Source organism: Oncorhynchus nerka, linkage group LG4 (assembly GCF_034236695.1).
Source record: "Oncorhynchus nerka isolate Pitt River linkage group LG4, Oner_Uvic_2.0, whole genome shotgun sequence".
NCBI classification, from domain to species: Eukaryota; Metazoa; Chordata; class Actinopteri; order Salmoniformes; family Salmonidae; genus Oncorhynchus; species Oncorhynchus nerka.
This window is the reverse complement of record NC_088399.1, coordinates 19,189,058-19,210,229: the sequence shown is the minus strand read 5'-3', so window position 1 is coordinate 19,210,229 and position 21,172 is coordinate 19,189,058. Positions and strand designations below refer to the sequence as shown.

General features: G+C 41.8%; 2 protein-coding genes across 4 annotated transcripts; one reads left to right on the top strand and one right to left on the bottom strand.

The window, feature by feature from the left end:
- Nucleotides 1–8,399: 8,399 nt before the first annotated feature.
- LOC115119813 (dual specificity protein phosphatase 26) lies at nt 8,400–11,340 on the bottom strand. 3 transcript variants are annotated; one of them, XM_029648711.2, is made up of 4 exons: nt 11,239–11,340; nt 10,487–10,668; nt 10,101–10,312; nt 8,400–9,671 (listed from the first exon to the last, which is right to left on the bottom strand). In XM_029648711.2, exons 2-4 carry the CDS (start codon nt 10,651–10,653, stop codon nt 9,442–9,444), a joined length of 609 nt encoding a protein of 202 aa, XP_029504571.1. In that variant the 5' UTR covers nt 10,654–10,668; nt 11,239–11,340; the 3' UTR covers nt 8,400–9,441. The 3 variants fall into 3 exon arrangements, with proteins under 3 accessions (XP_029504571.1, XP_029504578.1, XP_029504562.1); XM_029648718.2 differs by having other exon boundaries at nt 10,487–10,665; XM_029648702.2 differs by having other exon boundaries at nt 11,181–11,250.
- A 3,644-nt stretch (nt 11,341–14,984) lies between these two features.
- LOC115119802 (CMRF35-like molecule 3) lies at nt 14,985–18,551 on the top strand. The gene is made up of 5 exons (XM_029648681.2): nt 14,985–15,408; nt 16,839–17,150; nt 17,517–17,636; nt 17,783–17,891; nt 17,969–18,551. The coding sequence occupies exons 1-5, from the start codon at nt 15,357–15,359 to the stop codon at nt 18,090–18,092; spliced, it is 717 nt and encodes a 238-aa protein (XP_029504541.2). The 5' UTR covers nt 14,985–15,356; the 3' UTR covers nt 18,093–18,551.
- Nucleotides 18,552–21,172: the final 2,621 nt, after the last annotated feature.

Here is a 21,172-nt window from a genome sequence, read left to right as displayed (position 1 = left end):
TCGTTTATCGTCGATATTAAAGATGTTGAACACTAACCACGCTGCATTTTGGTCCTCCTCTCCTTCAGCGGAAGAAAGCCGCTACACCCCCACAATGTGGAATTATGTTTTTCAAATTGTTTTTACAAATGAATTTAAAATGAAAAGCTGAAATGTCTTGAGTCAACAAGTTTTGACCCCTTTTTTTATGGCAAGTTAGGTTATTGAACTGTTACACAGGTTAAACTGTCAGGTTATTGAACTGTTACATAGGTTAAACTGTCAGGTTATTGAACTGTTACACAGGTTAAACTGTCAGGTTATTGAACTGTTACACAGGTTAAACTGTCAGGTTATTGAACTGTTACACAGGTTAAACTGTCAGGTTATTGAACTGTTACACAGGTTAAACTGTCAGGTTATTGAACTGTTACACAGGTTAAACTGTCAGGTTATTGAACTGTTACACAGGTTAAACTGTCAGGTTATTGAACTGTTACACAGGTTAACCTGTCAGATTATTGAACTGTTACACAGGTTAAACTGTCAGGTTATTGAACTGTTACACAGGTTAAACTGTCAGGTTATTGAACTGTTACACAGGTTAAACTGTCAGGTTATTGAACTGTTACACAGGTTAAACTGTCAGGTTATTGAACTGTTACACAGGTTAAACTGTCAGGTTATTGAACTGTTACACAGGTTAAACTGTCAGGTTATTGAACTGTTACACAGGTTAAACTGTCAGGTTATTGAACTGTTACACAGGTTAAACTGTCAGGTTATTGAACTGTTACACAGGTTAAACTGTCAGGTTATTGAACTGTTACACAGGTTAAACTGTCAGGTTATTGAACTGTTACACAGGTTAAACTGTCAGGTTATTGAACTGTTACACAGGTTAAACTGTCAGGTTATTGAACTGTTACACAGGTTAAACTGTCAGGTTATTGAACTGTTACACAGGTTAAACTGTCAGGTTATTGAACTGTTACACAGGTTAAACTGTCAGGTTATTGAACTGTTACACAGGTTAAACTGTCAGATTATTGAACTGTTACACAGGTTAAACTGTCAGGTTATTGAACTGTTACACAGGTTAAACTGTCAGGTTATTGAACTGTTACACAGGTTAAACTGTCAGATTATTGAACTGTTACACAGGTTAAACTGTCAGGTTATTGAACTGTTACACAGGTTAAACTGTCAGGTTATTGAACTGTTACACAGGTTAAACTGTCAGGTTATTGAACTGTTACACAGGTTAAACTGTCAGATTATTGAACTGTTACACAGGTTAAACTGTCAGGTTATTGAACTGTTACACAGGTTAAACTGTCAGATTATTGAACTGTTACACAGGTTAAACTGTCAGATTATTGAACTGTTACACAGGTTAAACTGTCAGGTTATTGAACTGTTACACAGGTTAAACTGTCAGATTATTGAACTGTTACACAGGTTAAACTGTCAGGTTATTGAACTGTTACACAGGTTAAACTGTCAGATTATTGAACTGTTACACAGGTTAAACTGTCAGATTATTGAACTGTTACACAGGTTAAACTGTCAGGTTATTGAACTGTTACACAGGTTAAACTGTCAGGTTATTGAACTGTTACACAGGTTAAACTGTCAGGTTATTGAACTGTTACACAGGTTAAACTGTCAGGTTATTGAACTGTTACACAGGGTAAACTGTCAGGTTATTGAACTGTTACACAGGTTAAACTGCCAGGTTATTGAATTGTTACACAGGTTAAACTGTCAGGTTATTGAACTGTTACAAAGGTTAAACTGTCAGATTATTGAACTGTTACACAGGTTAAACTGTCAGGTTATTGAACTGTTACACAGGGTAAACTGTCAGGTTATTGAACTACACTTAAGGCAACAACCTCTCTGCTCATTTTGTTCTTTATATACAATTTCACAGACCGAGGACACAGAAATAACAAAGCTAAAAAAAATATTCAGGAATTCCTATAGAAAGGGTCTCTATACGAAATGGAAAGGTAGAAATGTAGAGTATAAACAGACACAGAGACATACAGGATCAATAACCTCACCGAACCCTACAGATACACACTACATAGGGACAGAATGACAAGATCACAGTTACAGAGGCCTGTAAACAAACCTCTGCACACAAGGGACGGACTGGGACCAGAATCAGCCCATTTTTTTCCTCAAGGCCCCCATTATCAGCCAAATAATGATAATTCTGTATGTGCAAAACCCCATATGTTCTGCTGTACACAAGATACATACGAGTCAACAGATCACTTCAACACTCCACTGACTGAGCACGATCACATCCTCAAGTCCAACTCTTACATACTGTACATCTATCAACAGTTTGCTACATTAGCTAACTTCTCACACCTAATAATGAAGTACACCTGTAGTAATAACATAGTAATACTATAGTAATACTGTAGTAAACCTGTAGTAATAACATAGTAAAACTATAGTAATACTATAGTACACCTGAAGTAATATCTAGGGTTGCAATGGGTCGGAAACTTTCCATAATTCTTCCATGGGAAGTTAAGGAATTTGGGGAATTTTGCTTAACCTGTTGAGTGTAGGGGGCAGTATTTTGATGTTTGGATGAAAAACTGTTAGGAATTTTATGAATAATGACTAAACAATATATACATTTTAAATAGAACTATAACTAATTAAACTCTACTCTTTTTAATTATATCTGATTAACAATATTAATTCATAAGGAAGGGATTTATCACGACTCCGACCGAAAGTGGCTCCCCTTTCCGTTCGGGTGGCGCTCGGCGGTCGTCGTCGCCGGCCTACTAGCTACCACTGATTCTTTCCTCCCCCTCCTTGTGTGTTTATTGGTTACACCTGTTATGAGTTTGTGGTAATTAGTTGGGCTTTATTAGTCAGCCGGCCCGCCTGTTTCTTTGTGCATTTGTGTATGTTGGAGGCAAACGTGTTTGTTTCTGTTCGTGGATTTTACTGGACTGGTTTCGTCCCCGCGTTTGGGGCATTTGTTTTGAGCAGCCAGTGTTTTGTGGGGTGGCCGTTGTTCACTGTGTGTGCATTAAAAGAGCACTATATTGAACTCTCTGTTTCCTGCGCCTGACTTCACACTCACAACACCCAAATCGTTACATGATTGTGGAGCATGAAACAGGGGGTAATTCAATTAAATAAATACCATTCCAGGCAGGTTGGATAGGACTGGAATTGTGGGTTTTTAAGTAAGCAAAAAGGGTCATTAACCTATGGTTGAACCGACTCAATTTAGCTCTGGGATGTTTAGATAAGGCAGTGTGTGTTTTCTTAGGTTTTCCATTAGCTGGAACTGTCTGCTGAATGGTGATGGATAAAGATTTCAGAAGTTTAATCTCGACTTAACTGTGTGTCTGGAGTGAGAGAGAGAAGTTAAATTTTCAACTGTTGGGAGAAAAGACGTTTTATAACCTATGACGTCATATTTTGTATATAAACTATTGTTCGTGGTTACATGGCAGCGCGCTTCGAGAATAAATACTATTATCTAATTTTGATTAGACTGGTCTCTGTCTATTTTATGCAAATAAGAATCTTACAAATTCTCATAGAATGGACTAAGAGAATTCAATTAATAAAAACATATTGGAATTATGAAATTACATTAACAAAAACGTACCCAAATGAAACTGCCTATTTCTCAGGCCCAGAATCTAGAATATGCATATAATTGTCAGATTGGGATAGAAAAAACTCTAAAGTTTCCAAAACTGTCAGAATATTGTCTGTGAGTATAACAGAACTGATATTGCAGGCGAAAACCTGAGGAAAATCCAACAAGGAAGTGCCTAAAATAAACGAATCTCCCTGTTCCATTGCATGCCTGTTATGGGATTTTTATGAATAATGACTAAATGATGCATACTTTAACGTAGAACTATAACTAACAGAATTCTGTATTTATATAATGATGAGTAATGTTTGTTCATTAGGAAGGGGTTATGTAGCATAGACCTAGGAAGAAAGGAATGTACAGTGGGAAGTATTTGATACACTGACGATTTTGCTGGTTTTCCTACTTACAAAGCATGTAGAGGTCTGTCATTTTTATCATAGGTACACTTCAACTGTGAGAGACGGAATCTAAAACAAAAATCCAGAAAATTACATTGTATGATTTTTAAGTAATGAATTTGCATTTTATTGCATGACATAAGTATTTGATATATCAGAAAAGCAGAACTTAATATTTGGTACAGAAACATTTGTTTGCAATCCACATGGTGTGAACAGTCTTTAGACATAGTTTCAGGCTTTTATTCTGAAAAATGAGCGAGAAGGATCACATCGCGTCAGTGGATGGCTGGGTGCCAGCAGAGTTTTGCATGCGCAACAGCTTGGAGCAGACATTTTCTCTCTCTCTCCTATTGAAAAAGCTACGGTCTGGTTGAAATATTATCGATTATTTATTGTAAAAACAACCTGAGGATTGATTATAAAAAAACGTTTGACATGTTTCTACGAACTTTACGGTTACTATTTTGAATTTTCGAATGCCCGTCATGACCTGCACGAGCCTGTGGGTTTCTGAACAAAACGCACCAACCAAATGGAGGTTTTTGGATATAAAAATTATCTTTATCGAACAAAAGGAACATTTATTGTGTAACTGGGGGTCTCTTGAGTGCGAACGTCCGAAGATCAAAGGTAAGCGATTCATTTTGTTGCTTTTCTGACTTTCGTGACCAATCTACTTTGCTGCTAGCTGTTTGTAATGTTTTGTCTGCTGAGAGAGATGTCCTAACATAAACGATTGGATAGCTTTTTGCTGTAAAGCTTTTTTGAAATCTGAAATGCCAGGTGGAATAACAACAAGCTAAGCTGTGTTTTGCTATATTGCACTTGTGATTTCATAAAATTTTTATATTTAAATATTGAATTTGGCGCTCTGCAATTCAGCGGATGTTGACGAAAATTATCCCCATAACGGAATGGGTGCGACAAGAAGTTAAATTCATCAAAAAAGTTAGCTTTTCCCACAAGTTTTCCCACAAGTTTTTTGTGGGATACACATAAGGCAATTCTAGGTCTCATGGAATATTTTGGTTAAACTATCTGCAATTTTCCACCATAATTTGCAAATAAATTCATTAAAAATCCTACAATGTGATTTTCTGGATTTTCTTTCCTCATTTTGTCTGTAATAGTTGAAGTGTACCTATGATGAAAATAACAGGCCTCTCTCATCTTTTTAAGTGGGAGCACTTGCACAATTGGTCGCTGACTAAATACTTTTTTGCCCCACTGTATTTTGGGAGAGAGTGGTAAGCAGCCTGAAACTCCTAAAACCTAAAGCAGTAGCTATTGTACGGATTGAGGGAGACAATGCCATCCTGTCTGATGTTCAGACTCTCCTTGCAGATGTAAGAGAAGAAATCCATACTGCCTGCCCACTTCACTGTTGCTCTAAGCAGAGGAAACTGCAGTTGTGAAATACATCAAAAAGCGTGAAGACCTCTGCCTGAAGCCCATAGACGCCGCAGCGTACATGTTGGACCCCAAGTATGTTGACAAGGGCATCCTGTCTGGTGCAGAGATCAACAAGGCCTATGGTGTCATCACTACCATGTCTCATCACCTTGGCCTGGATGAGGGCAAGGTTCTTGGCAGTCTGGCGAAGCACACTTCCAAGGAAGGGCTTTGGGATGGACATGTAATATGGCAGTCGTGCCAACATATCTCATCAGCCACCTGGTGGAAGGGACTTTGTGGATCTGAGGCTCTTTCCCCTGTTGCCTCCATCATCCACTAAATCTCACCAACATCAGCCGCCTCAGAGTGCAACTGGTCCTTGTTTGGGAACACACACACCAAAGCACGCAACAGGCTGACCAATACAAGGGTAAACAAATTGGTGGCCACCTGGGAAAATTTGAGGCTTTTTGAGCCAAACTTTGAGCCATCCTCAACAAGGTTGGAAAGTGACAGTGAAGATGAGGCCTCAGAGTCTGATGTTCAAGAGGTGGACATTGAGGAGATCCAGGGAGAAGACATGGAAGCCTGAGAGGAAGACAACCAAAGCTTTAGTGTCTAGACTCTAGACTATCATTTTCCAGATGTATGTTGAAAATGTTTTTGGGAGATGCGATGGATCATTGGGGATCATTCAATATTCCCTTTCTTTTGTTGTTCAGTGAAATCATCCCATGTGAAGAGTCAACTCATTTAATTAAAGTTCAATTCGTAACTAAATTGTTTTTTTTTCATTTCTATTGGAAGGATTTAATAATTTCCAATTATGTCTATGATAAGTTAAAAGGTTTATGCTTCTGTCTCCATATTATATGGTAAATATATCCAATACAAAAAACATCTACATTTAAATGGTATTAATATTAATTTGCATATATTCCCATTAATTCCCATATATTCCCCTTAATTCCCATATATTCCTGTTAATTCCCACGGAAAGTTTTCACCTCTGAATATTCCCCAAAATGTGCAACCCTAGTAATATCATAGTAATACTATAGTACACCTGTAGTAATAACATAGTAATACTATAGTAATACTGTAGGTGCAACTCTAACATCCTGGCACTGTTTAGAGATGGTATATCAAATGGTATGTGGAGACCAGACATAAAGTATGTGTCACACACATAGAGGCTACTTGAGGTATTCATAATCAATGAACAGGAATATTTTCAGTTGGAGTAAATGTCAGCATTGGATAATCAATCATTCTGACTTGTCATCTATTCCATACACAAGCCTTCTTGACATTGTCTGCATGCAGGGTTGAGGTCCATATCAATTCTGCAAATTAACATTCCTATTTTTTGTATATATACTTTTTAATCTTTATTTAACTAGGCAAGTTAAGTAAAAAGCAAATTCTTATTTACAATGACGGCCTACCCCGGCCAAACCCGGCCAACGCTGGCCCAATGCGCACCGCCCTATGGGACTCCCAATCACAGCCAGATGTGATACAGCCTGGATTCAAACCAGGTACTGTCGTGATGCCTTTTGCACTGAGATGCAGTGCCTTAGACCGGTGTGCCACCCAGGAGCATATATTGAAAACTACTCCAAATAATTGGCACTTGCTGAATGAACTGAACTGAAATGGGATTGAGGAGCGGTAGAGATACTCTCAATGATCGGCTATGAAAAGCCAACTGACATTTACTCCTGGGGTGCTGACTTGCTGCACCCTCGACAACTACTGTGATTATTATTATTTGACTATGCTGGTCATTTACGAACATTTGAACATCTTGGCCATGTTCTGTTATAATCTCCACACAGCACAGCCAGAAAAGGACTGGCCACCCCTCGTAGCCTGGTTTTTCTCTAGGTTTCTTCCAAGGTTTTGGCCTTTCTAGGGAGTTTTTCCTACCCACTGTGCTTCTACACCTGCATTGCTTGCTGTTTGGGGTTTTAGGCTGGGTTTCTGTACAGCACTTTGAGATATGAGCTGATGTAAGAAGGGCTATGTAAATACATTTGATTTGATTTGATTGAGCTCAAACCAGCTTGCCATTATGCAAAATAAATCCCCAAGGTTCAGCTGGTACAGAAGCCTAGCACATAAAATAACAAAAAACACAGTAGGTAGTAGGTAGCTACAGATGTAGTATTTTAATTTGACTTGTATTGTCACAGGAAAATAATCTGTGCGTGCCTATGTATTCACCCCCTTTGCTATGACGCCCCAAAATAAGATTGTGCAACCAATTACCTTCATAAGTCACATAATTAGTTAAATAAAGTCCACCTGTGTGCAATCTAAGTGTCACATGATCTGTCACATGATCTCAGTATATATACACCTGTTCTGAAAGGACCCAGTGTCTGCAACACCACTAAGCAAGGGGCACCACCAAGCAAGCGGCACCACCAAGCAAGCGGCACCATGAAGACCAAGGAGCTCTCCAAACAGGTCAGTTGTGGAGAAGTACAGATCAGGGTTGGGTTATAAACAAATATCAGAAACTTTGAACATCCCATAGAGCATCATTAAATCCATTACTAAAAAATGGAATGAATATGGCACCACAACAAACCTGCCAAGAGAGGGCCGCCCACAAACTCACGGACAAAGCAAGGAGGGCATTAATCCAATCTCCGCTGTGGAGCTTTGCAGCTCCTTCTGGGTTATCTTTGGTCTCTTTGTTTTATCTCTGATTATCTGTCCACAGGACCACATTAAGCTGTACACTCAACAGAGCTTTACAAAAGAGTGGCCAGAAAAAAAGCCATTGCTTAAAGAAAAAAATAAGCAAACACGTTTCGTGTTCACCATAAGGCATGTGGGAGACTCCCCAAAAATATGGAAGAAGGTACTCTGGTCAGATGAGACTAAAATTGAGCTTTTTGTCCATCAAGGAAAACGCAATGTCTGTAAAGACCGATGCCGGACAGGAGAAGCAGGAGTGAGGAGTCAGAAATTTATTCGGGAACAGACAAGGAAACAAGACAGGAACAGCATCAGAACACGGGTAAAACAGACATGAGACAATTAATCCCAAAGCAGGGAACAGAGCTTGGGAACAGACAGATATAGGGAAGGTAATGACACAAGTAATTGAGTCCACGTGAGTCCAATGATCGCTGATGCATGTTACGGGGGGAAGGCAGGTGTGCGTAGTGATTGTGGCTTGAGTGCGTAATGCACTTACCGAGAACACCATCCCCAGCATGATGCTGCCATGGTGGTGGCAGCATCATTCTGTGGGGATGTTTTTTATCGTCAGGGACTGGGAAACTGGTCAGAATTGAAGGAATGATGGATGGTGCTAAAAACAGGGAAATTCTTGAGGGAAACCTGTTTCAGTCTTCCAGAGATTTGAGACTGTGATGGAGGTTCACCTTCCAGCAGGACAATGATACTAAGCATACTGCTAAAGCAATACTCGAGTGGTTTAAGGGGAAACATTTAAATGTCTTGGAATGGCCATTTTGGAATGATATGATTGTACATGTCATCAAAATGTCTCCATGTCTCTACTGCACTGTATAGGTTGAAGTTACTTCTATATAAGGCATGATTTATATCCCATTGATACGCAATTCTACCATATAGTTAGTACTGTATAACTGACCACAATACCTGGGACTGTTAGTCAAGACCCAGGCGCTTTTATCCAAAGATAAAAAGGGAAACAGACAACTATTGTCACACGACCACACAGCAGGAAAGAAATTCTGCCTGACGTTTGAATTATATCCATTTCTGGTTGTAAACTGTTTTTCTGGTTTTGAAGATGTCATAAAACCAGATTCCGACCAATTGGTCTCTGTTTCAACCAGGTAAAGACGCCTTTTTCATGACGAGATCAAGACATGGGAAAGACAATGACACACCCGTTGCTGATGTATTTTTCTGGTTGAAAAAATTGTTAACCCAGGTTTTGTAGATGGGTTAGCATTGTTACAACTCTAAAGTAGTGTATTTAGCTGTGTTAGCCTGTTAGCTCTAAAGAGAGGTCGGGGAGGTTGGGGAGTGTAGAGCCTTGCGGTTGTCCCGGAGGATGCTGTCCAGGCCGTTGAGCTGGCGTAGGAAGCCCCGGTTGGGGATTACGCCACGGTGGTCCTTCACTGCCTTGATGGCCTCCACCAGGGTCAGGTTCTGACGGATCATCAGGTAGGCCAGAACCAGCGTGGCCGAACGACTCACACCCACCGCACAGTGCACCAGCACCTTACCTAGAGGGGAGGGGGGGGGTAAGGAGAGAGAAGTAGGGTAGGAGGGAGAGAGAAAGAGAGGGAAGGAAGGAGGGAGAGAGAGGGAGGGAGGTACAGAAAGAGAAAGAAGAGAAGGAGAGAGAGAGAGAGAGAGATGAGGACGTGTTGACCTCCAGGGCAATTATACACACACAGGAACATCTGAACAGATCAACAGGTGTGGGATGAATATTTGTAGATGTTGTGCACCTAAGTACGTGTTAAGGTGTATGTGTGTGCAGATGTGAAGGTGTGTATGTGTTTTTGTGTGTGTGTCTGCGTGAACTACTGCATGCGAAGGGGGCCATGCTTGAATTGTTGCAGGTGAATCGATTGTGCTGACTCAAGCCTCGGTTGTGCTGAGTGTGTTGAGTGTATGTGTGTGAGAGAGAGGAAGACAAATGGACTCACCACTGCTGCTGAGGGCTCTGTGTATGAACTCTGCAGCGGGGTAGAAGTTGACACTCATGTCGAAGGAGGGCGTGTCGTGGGCCTCGATGCCCTGGTAGGTGATGTCCATGCCAGCGTAGTACTCCGCCCCGCCGCGCCACTTACTCTGGGCACAGTTCAGGATGTGGGTGATGCCAAGCCGTGCCAGCTCACGCCGGTCTGATGCAATGTTTCTGCAGTACAGTTGTGTTGGGGAGGGCAATCAGTAAATTGATCAATTATTCAAGCAACCAATCACAAAATTTGCTGAAATTCAGATAGAGGCCTATCTCTTATGTCTAAAAAATGTTTGGATATCATATTAGACTTAGGAAAAAGCACAATGTTTTGCAGCCTAGGTTACTCACTGGTCTCCAATGTAGAGCCTGGGCCAGACCTCGTCGGCATGGTTACAAGCTGTTTTCCCAGTGTAGAGGAGCCGTTCCAGCTCAGACACTGTTAGCACCGGAGACCCTTTCCTGGTGGGAGATCTCGAGCTGCTCCGGGACCGGGAGAACCGGGACATGAACGCCATCTGGGGCGTGTGCTTCTGGTAGAAAAATAATAACATTTTTGTTGGTTGCGTTCCAGACCATCAATATCACAGCAGCATGCGCATATGACAAGATTGGTTTATCAGCTCTGTTAATGGTTCCTAAGACGTTAAATGCTTCTCAAGCCATTATGAGATATGTTTATCTACACAACGTTACTTTGTTAACAATATTTAATACTCGACATGTAATTGCCAAAAACGTGGCCCACTCATGTAGCCTATGAGTGAATAGATTTCGTTAATCAGAAAACATATTTTTGTTGTTGCGTGCATATGCTGGTGAAATCACCATCAGATAACACAATTGGCTTGCAGAGCAAAAACATAGCTATATGAACATAGAAAGAATATCCACGTTTTAACGGTGGGCGACATTTATCTCTGCAATAATACGAGAGCGAATAATCAACATTAAAGCGCATCTATTTCTATTTCTGTCTGTTTATTCTCGAGTTTATGCTTGATGCTACACAGTATTAATTAGAGTTATCTACACAATGCCTTACATCTTCTAACAACAGTACAAACCGGAGGGAAAAAAATCCCACAATAAGAATCATTCACCTTCTTCCTTCTCGTTTCACTTTCTATCTCTCGAGCGTCACCCCTCCTCTCCTCTCCTCATGCGACTACAGGGCGCCCATACTATCCGCCATGTTCCTCGCCTATTGAACATGATACAGCAACAGTGGGATGTAAAATGATGTAAAAATCATCAATAAACCCGGACCATATTTGACCATAAACAGGGTCACAGCAACACATTACTTACCAGGCAAATTTAAGGTAACACACATTTTTCCTCAATATTGTAGCATACCTATGTTATTACTTTATTATGTTTACGAAACATTGTTTTGATAGCAACTAATTCGATTATTAGATTATATTACAGAAAGGGGCTTTTCACGAATGATACTGACCAATAAAACATTTAGTATAATAATATTCAATAAAGGCTGCTATAGATGAAGGATACAATAGTTTAGACCAAAACACAACAACATGGCAGGTAGCCTAGCTGTCAAGAGGTTGGTCCAGTAACTGAAAGGTTGCTGATTCGAATCCCAAGCTAACTAGGTGAATAATCTGTCGAATTGCCCTTGAGCAAGGCACTTAACCCTAATTGCGCCTGTAAATTACTTGTCCACCAAATGACTAAAATGTTACTTGGCAATGATTCCCTTTATCAGTCAGATGAACTTGTGGATACCATTTTTATGTCTCTGTGTGCAGTATGAAGGAAGTTAGAGGTACACTACATCAAAAGTATGTGGACACCCCTTCAAATTGGTGGATTCGGCTATTTCAGACACACCCGTTGCTGACAGCTGTATAAAATCGAGCACACAGCCATGCAATCTCCATAGACAAACATTGGCAGTAGAATGGCCTTACTGAAGAGCTCAGTGACTTTCAACATGGCACTGTCATAGGATGCAACCTTTCCAACAAGTCAGTTTGTCAACTTTCTGCCCTGATAGAACTGCCCCGGTCAACTGTAAGCGCTGTTATTGTGAAGTAGAAACAATTAGGAGCAAAGTGATAGGCCTCAGAAGCTCACAGAATGCACCGCAGAGTGCTGAAGCACGTAGAGCGGTTCCAGTCGTAGTCCCAAACTGCCACGGTAGCAAGGTCAGCATAAGAGCTGTTCGTTGGGACCTTAATGAAATGGGTTTCCATGGCCAAGCAGCCGCACACAAGCCTAAGATCACCATGTGCAATGCCAAGCGTCGGCTGGAGTGATGTAAAGCTCGCCACCATTGGACTCTGGAGCAGTGGAAACGTGTTCTCTGGAGGGATGGATCACGCTTCACCATCTGGCAGTCCGATGGACGAATTGTGCTTTAGCGGATGCCAGGAGAGCGCTACCTGCCCCCATGGTTCGGGCTAGGCACCTTAGTTCCAGTGAAGGGAAATCTATTGTATTAAAAATATTTTAAAATCCCCCCTTTTTCGTGATATCCAATTGGTAGATGCAGTCTTGTTCCATTGCTGCAACTCCCGTTTGGACTCAGGAGAGGCGAAGGTCGAGAGCCATGCGTCCTCTGAAACACGACCCTGCCAAGCCACACTGCTTCTTGACACAATGCTCGCTTAACCCGGATGTCAGCCGCACCAATGTGTCGGAGGAAACACAACTGGCGACCGTGTCAGAGTGCATGCTAGAGCACAATGGGACAAGGACATCCCAGACAGCCAAACCCTTCCCTAACCCAGACGATGCTGGACCAATTGTGCACCGCCTCATGGGTATCCCGGTCGACTGCGAGACAGCCCAGGATCAAACCCAGGTCTGTAGTGAAACCTCAAAGACTGCGATGCAGGACACAATAGTGCAGTGCCTTAGACCACTGTGCCACTCAGGAGGCCCAGTGAAGGGAAATTTTAAAGCTATAGCATACAATGACATTCTAGGCGATTCTATGCTTCCAACTTTGTAGCAACAGTTTGGGAAGTCCTTTCCTGTTTCAGTATGACAATGCTCCCGTGCACAAAGTGAGGTCCATATAGAAATGGTTTGTCGAGATCATTGTGGAAGAACTTGACTGGCCTGGACAGAGCCCTGACCTCAACCCCATTGAACAACTTTGGGATGAATTGGAACACCAACTGCGAGCCAGGCCTAATCGCACAACATCAGTGCTCGAACTCACTAATGCTCTTGTGGCTGAATGGAAGCAAGTCACTACAGCAATGTTCCAACATCTAGTGGAAAGCCATCCCAGAAAAGTGGAGGCTGTTATAGCAGTAAAGGGGGGACCAACTTCATATTAATGCCTATGATTTTGGAATGAGATGTTCAACGAGTAGGTTTCCACATACTTTTGGCCATGTAGTGTATTTTCACGAGCCAATGCGAACTAGCGTTAGTGCAATGGCTGGAAGTCAGTCATGGCACTAACACTAGTTAGCAACTTCCTTCAAACAGCATGCAGAGACCTAAAAATGGTATCCACGACTTAGTCTGACTCTGGGAAGTAGAAATCCCAAAGTATCCCTGTAAGGACCAGGACAGCCACCATGTAAAGCATATTTGAAGAAGAATTGCAGGTTTTTCAATGACGGTTTTATCAGAATTGAATAACGTAGTGTGTGTGAGTTGAACACAATTACATTCGGTTGTGGATTTGTTGATATCTACGTTGCATTGCAGGATGAAAATATGCCTATTTATTGAAGCTCCATTTAAGAATCGTGGTGTGTTTCACCATCTTGTGTTTAGATAAAGTACTGCATGCACACAGACTATTCACTGCAAAGTAGTTGCAGTGGTGGAAAAGGTACCCAATTGTCATACTTTAGTAAAAGTAAAGATACCTTAATAGAAAGTGACTCAAGTAAAAGTGAAAGTCACCCAGTAAAATACTACTTGAGTAAAAGTCTAAAAGTATTTGGTTCTAAATATACTTAAGTATCAAAAGTAAATGTAATTGATAAAATATACCTAAGTATCAAAAGTAAAAGTATAAATCATTTCAAATTCAGTGCCCCTATCAGAGCAGGTCTGCTCTCCAGTACCACAGAACAAGCTTTGAAGAGAAGATAACCAGAGAGGATCTGACTTGCTATGTTATACGGCAGGGTAGCCTAGTGGTTAGAGTGTTAGACTAGTAACCGGAAGGTTGCAAGTTCAAACCCCTGAGCTAAAAAGGTACAAATCTGTCGTTCTACCCCTGAACAGGCTGTTAACCCACTGTTCCTAGGCCGTCATTGAAAATAAGAAACTGACTTGCCTAGTTAAATAAAGGTTAAAAAAAAGACCTAGAAGATATACCATAGGATCTGACTTGTTATGGTATTTTTTTAACCTTTATTTTAGTAGGCAAGTCAGTTTCTTATTTTCAATGACAGGCTAGGAACCGTGTTCAGGGGCAGAACGACAAATTTGTACCTTGTCAGCTCGGGGGTTTGAACTTGCAACCTTCCAGTTATTAGTCCAACGCTCTAACCACTAGGCTACCCTACCACCCAATTATATATAATTTATTATCACAAGTTCTGTCTTCAAAAAATCAGGGACTGATTGCTGAAGATGGTATTATTGACATAACTATCCATGAAAGTGCTATAGGCTACTGTACCTCAACACATTTAGCTTGTCACTTTAAAAACAAAAAAATAATCTATTCCTCAGCTCTTCCAGGACAGCCTCAACTTTGTCCTGTCAGACCTCAACATGCAGTTGTTGGATGGGGCTCACAACAGCCTTCACGACCCCCACCTACGGTCCTTCTACAGCCTGCAGGACAGGCAGGAGAGACTGTTTAAGGCTGGCTGTAGAACCACTGATCAAAAGGTAGAATATACACACACACTATGTTTATGTTGCTATCTTACCCATAGACATGTGCTGTGTAAAGGACTAAAACAGAAATGTCTGACGTTTTGAGGCCTCCTTTGTAGCTAGGTGCTCTGTTCCCGGAGTGTAAGCATATTGGATAAAGAAACAAATTAACTCTACGTAAATAAAGAATGAAATTCAGGTGACTGGACGCCTTGGGTTACAACTAGCCTTGATAAGATATTACTTCCTGCCACAGATGGGGGCAGGTGCGCACAAACAGAACCAGGAAGAGAGTTACAGACATTGATGTTTAAGTCATTGTCTTTGGTGCTTTGGTCCTTCACACACACATTTGTGCACAGGTACTATATAACACGCAGACACAAGCTCACACATGGTTTCTCGTCTCTCCTTCTCCCTCCTCCTCATCTTCTCCAGACTCTCAGGTAAGGGTACCATGTTTCTCTGAAGTGATTGTGCTCCATGAACTTAGGAACATGCTGACATTGAAGACAGGAGCAGCAGGTGGCTTCTGTTGGTTTCATACAAGAAAGTTGTATCTATATTTTGGATGTGAATATGTTTTGATCAACCCTGATTTATTTTTAAATACACTACTGGTCAAAAGTTTTAGAACACCTACTCATTCAAGAGTTTTTCTATATTTTTGCTATTTTCTACATTGTAGAATGATAGTGAAGACATCAAACCTATGGAATCATGTAGTAAGCAAAAAAAGTGTTAAGCAAATCAAAATATATTTTATATTTGAGATTCTTCAAAGTAGCGACACTTTGCCTTGATGACAGTTTTGCACATTATTGGCATTCTCTCAACCACCTTCATGAGGTAGTCACCTGGAATGCATTTCAATTAACAGGTATGCCTTCTTAAAATAACTTTGAACGTTTCTTCAAGTGTAGTCGCAAAAATCATCAAGCGCTATGATCAAACTGGCTCTCATGAGGACCGCCACAGGAATGGATGACCCAGAGTTACCTCTGCTGCAGAAGATTAGTTCATTAGAGTTACCAGCCTCAGAAATTGCAACCCAAATAAATGCTTCACAGAGTTCAATTTACAGGCGCATCTCAACATCAACTGTGTATTTCCCACCGTAAAGCATGGAGGAGGAGGTGTTATGGTGTGGGGGTACTTTGCTGGTGACACTGTCTGTGATTTATTTTGAATTCAAGGCACTACTGCCTTTTGCAGCGATACGCTATTCCATCTGGTTTGGACTTAGTGGGACTATCATTTGTTTTTCAATAGGACAATGACCCAATACACCCACAGGCTGTATAAGGGCTATTTGACCAAGAAGGAGAGTGATGGAGTGCTGCATCAGATGGCCTCCACAATCCCCCAACCTCAACCAAATTGAGATGGTTTGGGATGAGTCGGACCGAAGAGTGAAGGAAAAGCAGCCAAGAAGTGCTCAGCATATGTGGGAACTCCTTCAAGACTATTGGAAAAGCATTCCAGGTGAAGCTGGTTGAGAGAATGCCAAGAGTGTGCAAAGCTGTCATCAAGGCAAAGGGTGGCTATTTGAATAACCTCAAATATAAAATATATTTTGATTAGTTAAACACTTTTTTGGTTACTACATGATTCCATATGTGTTATTTCATAGCTTTGATGTCTACACTATTATTCTACAATGTAGAAAATAGTAAAAATAAAGAAACTCTTGAATGAGTAGGTGTTCTAAAACTTTTGACCAGTAGTGTGTATATATACGGTATAGTCCGAGAAATGTTCACTTACAGTTACCATGGAAAAAGGTACATCATCCCTGCACTGACAAGAAAAAGTACCCTAAAATCACAAGACATCTTAACATCTAATTGAATGTTTTCTGTTTCTATGTCTACAGGAACGGACGGGATTAGGTTGATGTCTGTGTGGACAGGAGACTCCATCGCCATCCCATGTATCTATCATCAGGATTACCTAAACCATGTCAAATACTGGTGTAAAGGGGATTCCTGGATTACATGCTCTTATGTGGTACGCACTGACCATCCCAACAGCAGTGGTAAAACCTCAATATCTGATGCCGTCAATCTGAGAACCTTTACTGTGACTATGAAAAGTCTAGAACAAAGTGATTCTGATATTTACTGGTGTGTAGTGGAGAAGAACGGACCAGATGAATGGCTAGAATTGTTCAAACTAGTCATTACAGGTAAGAAGATCCCTGCACTGCTTGTGTCTGTGTTTAGTAAAGCACAATGAATAATGCTCAGTAATGTCCAATGAATAGTCCTGTTGATGAGTGTGTCACTGACATTCTTAGACAATTACTGACATTATTGCTTCATTTTCTGATAACTATCAACTAGCAAACTGACCCAAGAAATGTAGATAAAATGTTGAATGGCATAAATATCAGTACTGTAGAAGAATGACATTTGAAATACAATTCTGTGTCAGTCTATTTTGATAATGAAACTTACACATCATGTAACTTAGTGGTCTGTTGAATTAAGAGTCTTGAATGGACGTTGTTTTTCTGCTCCTGAGTTCTTGTGCTCTGAACCTCTCTATTCAGACAGTCCTATTGTTGACCAAGAGGAGACTGGAGTTGAGGGGGGTAGTGTTTTTACATCAATACCAACTATTCAAGAGATGTTTGCAGTTCAAACCACAACACAGTTTACCACCACCATCAGTAAGTACTGTGCAGTCTCTTTTCACACAATATTGTGAATCAGTAATGCGAAAACGTCCCATTTTGACGTAGGTTCTGCTTTATATTCACACTTTGATCCTAGTCTGTGAAGTACTGATACTATGTTTTTTCTTAAACATTGACAGCAATGCCAATGCCAACTACCCAAGAGCTCTCAGTTATGACGGGAGAATATGCACCCTCCTCTTCCACCTCGCAGGCCTCAGTCAACAACACACGCCATGGAGCCCAGCGGTAGGCTACACTATCCTATAGTCATTATGCAAAGATTTCATTCATTACTACCTCAAAGCAATGCTATTCTTCTACAGATGGGAGCGAACATTATTCTACCTGCCGAAAACTGTTAATGCAGTGGTCTTCCTCTTGTGCACCATCATGGCTGTGGTGAAGTATAGGACAAACCGACTCCGAGGTCAAACTGAGGATGAGTAGAAACCTCTCAGGTGCCGCTTGGAGTATCACTTCACACACCACTGTGGACACACTTACACATTCACTCACTATGGAAAAGTTATTCAATGTGTTTAACAGACATCCCAAGTGTTTCATGGTTAGCCTATGTGTACTTGTAAAATGGAACTCATGATGACCAAAGTGTTGTTGACAGATAGTTATTAAGTTGATTCATAGTTGATATTTGGTCATTTTGCATCATAGGGACATTTTGAAGTTATATATCTTGAAAACTTGATTGCTGACAAGCAAAACATTTTGGGACGATGTCAACAATGGACTAATGAAACAAATACCAAAAGACAGTTTCTGGGTGGAGTTTTCCTTTAACAAATCCTCTCCCTTGAATCAGAGCCTTGGAATACCATTCTGTCTATGTTCTCCAGCTTTATAAATGGAATATGAATGCTTTGCTAATAAACCATTTTAAAGACACTACTAATGTTGTGAGCTCTATGTTCTGTGGGTTTGTGTGGGAAATTCTGATGAATCAAAAATAGTTTCCTGACTTGGAGTGAACAATATAATGTACTGTATAGCTCAGTGGTAATGTATCATGACATCATGGAATGAGTTGACCTAAAACCATCAGTCTTCCGGTAAAGCAGCTTCATGTTAGAGGACATTGTGGTTTTTGAACTATGTCTATGACCAGGGTTTGTTTCCTGTGTGGATACAGACTATGTTTATTGTATCTATGACTATTTATTTTAGTCTCAAGAGCTGTGTATTTTTTTTAGGCAAAGGGAGTTTATATCTGGACTTTTATCTAAATGTCTTTAAGACTGGGTTGTGGGTGTCTGTGGCAGTGTGAGCTGGGGTTCTGTCTCTCTCTCTCTCCTTCATGTCTGTAGTGTGAGCTGGGGTTCTGTCTCTCTCTCTCCTTCATGTCTGCAGTGTGAGCTGGGGTTCTGTCTCTCTCTCCTTCATGTATGTAGTGTGAGCTGGGGTTCTGTCTCTCTCTCCTTCATGTCTGTAGTGTGAGCTGGGGTTCTGTATCTCTCTCTCCTTCATGTCTGCAGTGTGAGCTGGGGTTCTGTCTCTCTCTCTTCTCTCCTTCATGTCTGCAGTGTGAGCTGGGGTTCTATCTCTCTCTCCTTCATGTCTGTAGTGTGAGCTGGGGTTCTGTATCTCTCTCTCCTTCATGTCTGTAGTGTGAGCTGGGGTTCTGTCTCTCTCTCTCTCCTTCATGTCTGTAGTGTGAGCTGGGGTTCTGTCTCTCTCTCTCCTTCATGTCTGTAGTGTGAGCTGGGGTTCTGTCTCTCTCTCTCCTTCATGTCTAGTGTGAGCTGGGGTTCTGTCTCTCTCTCTTCTCTCCTTCATGTCTGCAGTGTGAGCTGGGGTTCTATCTCTCTCTCCTTCATGTCTGTAGTGTGAGCTGGGGTTCTGTCTCTCTCTCTCCTTCATGTCTGCAGTGTGAGCTGGGGTTCGGTCTCTCTCTCTCCTTCATGTCTGCAGTGTGAGCTGGGGTTCTGTCTCTCTCTCCTTCATGTCTGCAGTGTGAGCTGGGGTTCTGTCTCTCTCTCTCCTTCATGTCTGCAGTGTGAGCTGGGGTTCTGTCTCTCTCTCCTTCATGTCTGCAGTGTGAGCTGGGGTTCTGTCTCTCTCTCTCTCCTTCATGTCTGTAGTGTGAGCTGGGGTTCTGTCTCTCTCTCTCCTTCATGTCTGCAGTGTGAGCTGGGGTTCTGTCTCTCTCTCTTCTCTCCTTCATGTCTGCAGTGTGAGCTGGGGTTCTATCTCTCTCTCCTTCATGTCTGTAGTGTGAGCTGGGGTTCTGTCTCTCTTCTCTCCTTCATGTCTGCAGTGTGAGCTGGGGTTCTGTCTCTCTCTCTCTCCTTCATGTCTGCAGTGTGAGCTGGGGTTCGGTCTCTCTCTCCTTCATGTCTGTAGTGTGAGCTGGGGTTCTGCCTCTCTCTCTCCTTCATGTCTGTAGTGTGAGCTGGGGTTCTGTCTCTCTCTCTCCTTCATGTCTGCAGTGTGAGCTGGGGTTCTGTCTCTCTCTCTCCTTCATGTCTGTAGTGTGAGCTGGGGTTCAGTCTCTCTCTCTCCTTCATGTCTGCAGTGTGAGCTGGGGTTCTGTCTCTTTCTCTTCTCTCCTTCATGTCTGCAGTGTGAGCTGGGGTTCTGTCTCTCTCTCTCCTTCATGTCTGTAGTGTGAGCTGGGGTTCTGTCTCTCTCTCTCTCCTTCATCTCTGCTGTGTGAGCTGTGGTTCTGTCTCTCTCTCTCCTTCATGTCTGCAGTGTGAGCTGGGGTTCTGTCTCTCTCTCTCCTTCATGTCTGCAGTGTGAGCTGGGGTTCTGTAGATCTCTCTCTCTTCCATCTCTGCAGTGTGAGCTGGGGTTCTGTCTCTCTCTCCTTCATCTCTGCTGTGTGAGCTGGGGTTCTGTAGATCTCTCTCTCTTCCATCTCTGCAGTATGAGCTGGGGTTCTGTAGATCTCTCCCTCTTCCATCTCTGCAGTATGAGCTGGGGTTCTGTAGATCTCTCTTTCTCTTCCATCTCTGCAGTGTGAGCTGGGGTTCTGTAGATCTCTCTCTCTCTTCCATCTCTGCAGTGTGAGCTGGGTATCTGGGTTTCCTACTCATTCTCTCTCTCCATCTCTCAGGGCCCAAACCCTGAGCATCAAAGTGAAAAGATGTTCAGCAGTACAGTGATTCCTCCGCAGCTCAGGACAACTCAGAGGGTAAAAACATTGAACCAAAGACCACAAACTCCTCTGCACACTCCACTGACTTGCATCCACTAAAAGACCATGCTGCTTGTCTACAGAGCAGCAAGGGGATCTGCCCCTCCCTGCCTTCAGGCTATGTTCAAACTCTACACCCCAACCTGAGTACTCTGTTCTGCCACCTCTTCTCTCCTGGTCCTTCTACCCCTACGGTAGGGCAGCCCCCGTTAGCCCAGACAAATCTCTTCTTTGTCCTGGCACTCCAATGGTGGAACAAGCTTCTCCCTGCCCCTCTTCCGAAAACATCTGAAACCATACCCCTTAAAAGAGTATCTTAAATAATCCTGCACCCCCCCCCCCAAAAAAAATAATATCTTGCCTTTTGTGAACA

What these genes read in the sequence shown, in the direction of transcription:
- LOC115119813 (XM_029648702.2), bottom strand. Translation starts at nt 11,234, where the DNA reads ATGATTCTTATTGTGGGATTTTTTTCCCTCCGGTTTGTACTGTTGTTA. An exon ending in TTGTACTGTTGTTAGAAGAT is followed by an intron (nt 10,669 to 11,180) that starts GTAAGGCATTGT and finishes TTTTTCTACCAG; the next exon opens with AAGCACACGCCCCAGATGGC. An exon ending in AGGCTCTACATTGGAGACCA is followed by an intron (nt 10,313 to 10,486) that starts GTGAGTAACCTA and finishes ACTGTACTGCAG; the next exon opens with AAACATTGCATCAGACCGGC.
- LOC115119802 (XM_029648681.2), top strand. Translation starts at nt 15,357, where the DNA reads ATGGTTTCTCGTCTCTCCTTCTCCCTCCTCCTCATCTTCTCCAGACTC. An exon ending in ACAGTTTACCACCACCATCA is followed by an intron (nt 17,637 to 17,782) that starts GTAAGTACTGTG and finishes AAACATTGACAG; the next exon opens with CAATGCCAATGCCAACTACC. An exon ending in ACACGCCATGGAGCCCAGCG is followed by an intron (nt 17,892 to 17,968) that starts GTAGGCTACACT and finishes ATTCTTCTACAG; the next exon opens with ATGGGAGCGAACATTATTCT.